Source organism: Portunus trituberculatus, chromosome 41 (assembly GCF_017591435.1).
Source record: "Portunus trituberculatus isolate SZX2019 chromosome 41, ASM1759143v1, whole genome shotgun sequence".
In the NCBI taxonomy this organism is placed as follows: domain Eukaryota; kingdom Metazoa; phylum Arthropoda; class Malacostraca; order Decapoda; family Portunidae; genus Portunus; species Portunus trituberculatus.
The window spans coordinates 27211161-27218227 of NC_059295.1; the positions used below are offsets into that span (position 1 = coordinate 27211161).

Here is a 7067-nt window from a genome sequence, read left to right on the forward strand (position 1 = left end):
TAGCAGGTGACATCACTGGGTGATATAGCTGGAGACGTAGTAACTGGGTGCATGAGATGGACTGTAGAGGGGAAAAGTTAGCACTCAGGGTCTTTACAGCAAATGGCGTGGTTCTGAAGAGGTGGAGAATGAATGAAGAGTTGTTTGGTTTTGATAAATGCTTCTGTCAAAATAAGAGAAGAAACAGAGAAATGATTGTAGGAAAAAAAAAAAAAGGAGGATGAAGGATTTAGATATAGATTGAATTAAGAAAGAGGTAAATTAAAGAAGGAACGAGGAAAAGAGTCAAAGAAAGAGAGATAAGGAAAATTTCTGTTTGTGGAAACTTGCGATAGAGATGGAAAGTGGAAGAAAGAGCGTCAGAGAGCTGCGGGGGCGTATAAGTTGAAGGTCAGCGGCTTATCGGAAATCACTGGTGAGTATAATAAAGGTTGTGGCGTGTAACATTTCTGGCGTTTAATGTGACGTGCTGCAGCAAGGTGTGTCCTTAATACTCTGATCTTTACGAAGTGCTATATGATCTGTTGGTGTAACGCCAAAAACAATTCAATCCAACAATCAACTAATCCTTCCTTCCCTGCCACTCGTCCACACACATTCGGTATCCTGCTTGCTTCTCCCCAAGCATCTCTCTCCACATCATCGCTCATCTGAATAGCATAGCGAAACGAATCCTGACGAAGCTATCAAGCGTGAAGTATATGGAATGAGAACACCACATCAGTGGAATACGAGCTGGCATGTTGCTCCTACAATGGTAAGAAAAGTAGGCCAGGTTACTTGATGAAATATTTGCCTTATTATGAGTTTATTTTGTTTTATGTTGAGCTGAGTTGCCAGCATGGCGCGCCAGTCACCACTAGTATGTCCAAGCAAAGCGGGGTGCTATATATGTCTTTCTAATAAGACAGTGGTGGAAGTAAATGTATCACAGTACTTAGTTTATCAGCTAAATCATGATTAAATACTCTTCTTCTCTGCCGTGAGGTATATCACCGCATAAAGCACATTTTGAACAATTGTATATTGTTATAAAATGTATAAATGTGCACATGTGGGTGCTATTCTGTGTACGTGAGTTTTTATACGACATGTAACAATAAAATATGTAGCGTAGGAGGGACCCAGAGAACGTCTTTGCAGACATAAGAAAGTCTACCTTTAAATACAGAGTAGAAAACGTGGTGCCCTCCCCCGCAGGGGCGAGTGGGCTGGCCCAGGGAAGCAGTGCGCGTGCGCGGCAGTGGGGAGTGAGGAACCGTGGTTGGTGGTCTAGTACTGGTGTCTTGCTCCGTAGTGTCGACTAACCTCTTGTTTCCCTCACTCGTCTTCTCGCCTACTCACACAGACTGACACAATGGGTGACTCTAACACTACTACTAGCATTGCGGACTACCTCGCCCAGCTCTTAAAGGATAAGAAACAGCTCGCAGCCTTTCCCAGCGTATTTCTGCACGTCGAAAGACTTCTTGATGAAGGTAAGATTTGAGACTAGTAATGCCTGACTGTGTGTATGTTGGCGGGGTAGTGGTGTGGTGTGGTGGGTCGGGCATGGTATCGATGCGGGGATGGTGTGATGTGGGCCACCCTCGGGGGACTCGTGTGTGTGGCGACGGGGTGGCAGGTTTAGTATTTTCCTTCAAGTTAGTGCTCGTGTGAGACTCGTTACCCTGAACACCACACCGTCTGCTCTGATGCCCCGACCCTCCGTGGTGCTGAGAGAAGGCTGTAGTGGAGGGACGACTCCCTCACCCTTGGCGGCTGAAAATAGTGCAGCATTGTGGTGGTGGAACACTTGACTGGGCCTTGCTGCTTGCCATGACGCGGCGGCCTCTCCGCGCCGCCTCAAGACGGTGGGTTCCCTCGTGCCCAGCCGCTCCTCATACCACCCGCTAATTCTGTGTTCAGTGGTGGTGTGTTGGTATGCTGGTGTGCCACAGGTGCTGATGCTGAGCCGCACACCGCCACATCAAGATGCTCCGGGATTTCAGTCTCCGCTCCAAAGTTGCTAACTAGTTTATTTTCTTGCGTGGCCGAGAGCTTGCTTGTCGTGTTAATATTTATTAAATATGTCACGTGACTGGTGATTTAATGTTGTAGGGGTGAATATAGTGGGTGTTTGGGTGTGCCTGGTGGCGGGGGAGCGTTTGAATGGGGACAGAGTGGGGTGTGAGAGGCGGAGTGTTCACAGGTGCAGGAGGGGTCGAGGAGGCAAGGGGCACGTCTCGTCTCCTAACCCCCCACCTCCCCTTCACCACCACCACCATTCGGCCTGCCTCGGCTTCAGACACACATGCCCTCTGGTTCTTTTTGCCTCAGAGATGCTGGGTGCTCTGCGGGTCATGTGTTTTGGCAAGAATGGAGGCGCATTGCGGGTCGGTTCCTTAAGGCGGGGTTGGCCTCCTAACTGTTGGGTTCAGTATTTCCTTTGTAACTGGCGGCGGCGAGACTCCTCAGCGCCGTGCCCTGCCGTGGACTTTTTCCTCCTCACGTGTTGGCTGGAGGGGGACGGACGGCTTTTCCTGATAAAAAGAAATGGGTTTCTTTACGTTGAGGTGATGCTTCCCTCGCAGCGCCGCGGGTCGGGCGGCTGTGTTCTGCCAGCTGATGAGAGGTGGTTTCACTTAAGGTGGGGAAGACATTTTCTCTCGCCTTGTATGTAGGAAGGGTTATTATCTTTACATTTTAGTAAGACTGCGTTTCTCTTTAAGTCTTTCAGAGAAAGCAGCTTTTGAGGGCAAGGGAAAAGTAAAAGGCTGAATAAATCCTCCTATTCTCTCTCTCTCTCTCTCTCTCTCTCTCTCTCTCTCTCTCTCTCTCTCTCTCTCTCTCTCTCTCTCTCTCTCTCTCTCTCTCTCCTAAGCCTAGTTCACACAGGGGCACTTGACACTTGCATCCAGAAGATCACCTTATTAGGGAATTTTACAATTGTGGTTGCTAAATTCCTTGATTGGGTGTGATTTTCTGAAATTTCGTATTCAGCAAGGCACTACGAGCGTAAGATTGGTATGTGTTGATTTTAAGTATTGTTCCTTTTTTAACTTGCCATGGTGAAGTGTGTCTAGTAGTGCCTTGTAGTCTGTTCTGTGTCATTGAAGAGAGAGAGAGAGAGAGAGAGAGAGAGAGAGAGAGAGAGAGAGAGAGAGAGAGTTGAGTCATAGTTGCGTTAACAGTGTAGTTCTGAAGCATGAGGCGGCTTGGGGTTGATGTTGGCGTGGCGTGCGTTGTTCGTGGCCTGAGAACCATTCTATGTGTAGCATCAAAGTTATGCGTGAGTGAACTGATCTCCCCTTTGACTCGAGTGATTTGGTGGAAGGCCTGACATCATACTTCACAGCGAGTTCCAGGGAGAGAGTAAGCTGTAAGGCGACACATTCAATATCAAACTGGTCTGGCTGTAACTGTGAACATTACCAGTGAAGGCCTAGCTGGTATCATAGGTCACAGTGAGGCTGGGACGGTGTAAGGTGATACATACCCCAGTGCTCCTAGGCTGACAATTTTAGGGCCCGTATTCAGGATCGCTTTGGTCTCTCACCACGACTGTTTTCCAAGGCCACAGAGATGACTAGCGTGGTTTTCAAGAAGAGTGTTTCTCCGGTTAATAATAGAGAAATCTTGTCGCTTTGCCTCTAGAACCGTAAAAACACCTTAGAAAACTCTGTATTAATTTAAACAAAGCCAGAAATAGTGGAGGTGAAGCACAGAAAAGTTTGAGGATACTAGCCTAGGAATCGTTGGGTCAGGTGAAGGTGGTGGTTCCGCCGCTACGGTTTGGTATTTCAGACGGCTGGGAATCATGAGGGAGAGAAGCTGATTCGCGCTCCGCCTGCAGCATCCCCTCGGGCGCCGCTTGATTCTCTTAGATGTGTAAATTGTGTGTGTGTGTGTGTGTGTGTGTGTGTGTGTGTGTGTGTGTGTGTGTGTGTGTGTGTGTGTGTGAGAGAGAGAGAGAGAGATTTGCATGTGGCCTGGCATAGTGGTGTGGGTGCATCAGGGCGAGACATCTGGTGAGATAGCGGCGTTCCTCAGCCCCTTGTAGTCCTCAGACCTTGTGGGTGTTGGAGAAAGATTGCTGTATAATTGGTAATAATATTGATGGTAACGATAGTAAAGGGAATCCGCTGACACAGACTAAAATGAAGTAAAATTATGGAGGAAGATAATTTGTAACTCGGGATGGGATCGCTATTATCTGGTCCACTTGTCACACACGCACGCACACACCCACTGGTCATCCTGTTACTGTACTACCTGCTGCTCCTTCACGTTACCTGGCGCATGTGTCAGTCGGTACCTGGCACTCACTTCTCCGTCTAACAATCACTGTCATAATCTTGACCGTAACATTAGACTGAGACCCATATTCTGAAACACTTCCGCGCCTCACAGCACCTTTACTCTTTTGAAAGGGCTCTAGTTGAAGTGACACTGGTTTTTTTTTAAGGATGTTTCTGTGATTCTAGTGACATGTTGACAAGTTTTCTGCATTATCAACAGGGAAAATACTCTTTAGAACTCGGCTAGTCATCTCTGTAGCTTTTGAAAATGGTCGCGGAGAGAGAGAGAGAGAGAGAGAGAGAGAGAGAGAGAGAGAGAGAGAAGCGTTTCTGAATATGGCGCTAAATCATGTCGAGCGCTGTCCACACAAGTTAGGTTCTGAAGGAGCGTGACTCAAGACAGCAGGAAGGAAAACAAATTAAAATTATTTTAAGAAGAATGCACGAGTAGGAGGGAAAAAAAAAGAAACAACAAAACAAGCGTGAACATTGTAAAGGAGAACACACACACACACACACACACACACACACACACACACACACACACACACACACACACACACACACAGCCGTTTGTAGAATAAGAGTATATAGGAGGAAGGGAGGCAGCCATGAGGTGGTTGTGATTAGGGAAAAAATAATCTTCCTTTTCTGCAATGCCAGTACCAGTTTTAGGACAGTGCTTGCGAGGTCAGTCTCTCTCTCTCTCTCTCTCTCTCTCTCTCTCTCTCTCTCTCTCTCTCTCTCTCTCTCTCTCTCTCTCCTTAGTCAGTGTATCGAGTGAAGCTTCTCCCTCTTGTCCACGGTATGCACGGAATTATTATTACCGCTACGTGATTCTCAGTAAGTGAATAAGTGGTGCTCCCCTCTCTCTCTCTCTCTCTCTCTCTCTCTCTCTCTCTCTCTCTCTCTCTCTCTCTCTCTCTCTCTCTCTCTCTCTCTCTCAGTAAATTTTGTTAATTTATACGTACAAACAAATATTGATATGTAAATGCTCTGCTTAAGTATTTAGTGAATATTAATTACTTTGCTGGTGTCTAGAGAGAGAGAGAGAGAGAGAGAGAATGAAAAATAGTTGGTATGTTAGATGAGGAAAGAAAGAAATAGAAGGAAGATAAAGAACAATGCTAATGAATGAATGAATGAATGAATAAAGGAAAGCAGGAAGAAAAAACAAATAAATCAGACAAAAGACAGTAAAACGAGCGAAAGGAAAGAGGCAAAAACAGAGAGAGAGAGAGAGAGAGAGAGAGAGAGAGAGAGAGAGAGAGAGAGAGAGAGAGAGAGAAAGTGACTGTGTGTGTGTGTGTGTTTGTATGTATAGATTGGATTCTCATTACTTTTTATATGCATTACATTTCTCAGAACGAACACACACACACACACACACACACACACACACACACACACACACACACACACACACACACACACACACACACACACACACACACACACACCGTTTACTTAAGTCTTCGTACGTATTCTCCTTGTGTCCATGTTAAAAGTGAGATTTAGTCGTGTACGTACTGTTAGTGAGGGGGGGGCGGGAGTGTGTTAGGGGGAGGGGGGTGGAGTCGAGTGATGGGGGGCAGTGGGAGGGTAATGTGCAGGGTACGAAGTCAGGAGGTGGTATAGGGTGTGGTAGAGAGAGAGAGAGAGAGAGAGAGAGAGAGATAGTACTACAGTATTAATATAATTTTTCTTAGCTCTTATCTCTGTTTTTATCTTTCTCCTCGTCATCATCATCGTTTTTCATCTATATCTTTGTCATCTTTTCTCCTCCTCCTCCTCCTCCTCCTCCTCCTCCTCCTCCTCCTCCTCCTCCTCCTCCTCCTCCTCCTCCTCCTCCTCCTCATCCTTTCATCTTCACCTTACAAATGTTAATAGGAAAAGCATTGTCAACTCGTAAAGGAAAGTGAAGAAGTAGAAAGCCCTCGTAAAGAAAAAGAGGAAAAGGAGACGTGTTCCATGGGCGTGGCTGGGACGAGTAGGTATTGTGATGTGTGGATGTAGCGTGGGCGGCCGGCGCTGGTGTGTGGGTGTAGTGTGGTCCCGTGTTAGAGCAGGGCGGTGGGCGGCGAGGGCTGGTGTGTCTGGGATGTGTCGCTGGCTGGCCTGAGTGTAGGAGGCTAACAACACCAGGTCTGTTACTTCTCCTTCCTCCACCCCTTCTTACCTCCATCAGGCTCCTCCACTCTCCATTCCTTACATCCTACTTCTCCCCTCCAACCCCTCCGTCCGCCCAGACCCCCATAGCACTGTGTAGCCCCGGCAGTATGTTGAGAGCGCTGCAGAGACGTGCTGGCGACCTGGAAGAACCTTGAGATAGGAACCAGAGAGAGATAGAGAGATAGATAGATAGGTAGTAGGAGAGACAGACGGAGTTGGTGTGTGAGAAAGGAGAGCATTAAGAAGGCAGGAAAAGATGTATGAAGAGATGAAAAAGGAGGAGGAGGAGGAGGAGGAGGAGATTACCTTGTCATTATTATTTACGAGAGAGAGAAATAAATGAAAGAAATGATCTCCATAAGGAAGGGAAAGAAATTAGTAACGGGAGATCACTGAAGACTTTACCGCACTACCACCACCACCACCACCTCCTCTTCCTCTTCCTTCTCTTCCTCCTCCTCCTCCTCCTCCTCCATGGGCGTTGTCGGGGTAAGGGCAAGGGCGCCTCCCTCTTACCGTGTGTTACCTGCAGTGGGCGGCGGAGGCAGAAGGCGGGCGGGGTTTGGGGGTACATGTGGGCGGCGGTGCGGGGTGTCAGGGTAAATGCTCCGCCGC

At 47.5% G+C, this 7067-nt stretch overlaps 1 protein-coding gene across 4 annotated transcripts in view; it reads left to right on the forward strand.

The window, feature by feature from the left end:
- The first annotated feature begins 1226 nt into the window (after positions 1-1226).
- LOC123516929 (protein held out wings-like) overlaps positions 1227-7067 on the forward strand; it is a 132388-nt gene continuing 126547 nt past the window's right edge. For all 4 annotated transcript variants that reach the window (XM_045276706.1, XM_045276709.1, XM_045276713.1 and 1 more), the window contains exon 1: positions 1227-1478. In XM_045276706.1, the coding sequence (XP_045132641.1) occupies positions 1358-1478 (121 nt within the window). In that variant the 5' untranslated portion in view covers positions 1227-1357. The remainder of the gene's footprint in view (positions 1479-7067) is intronic.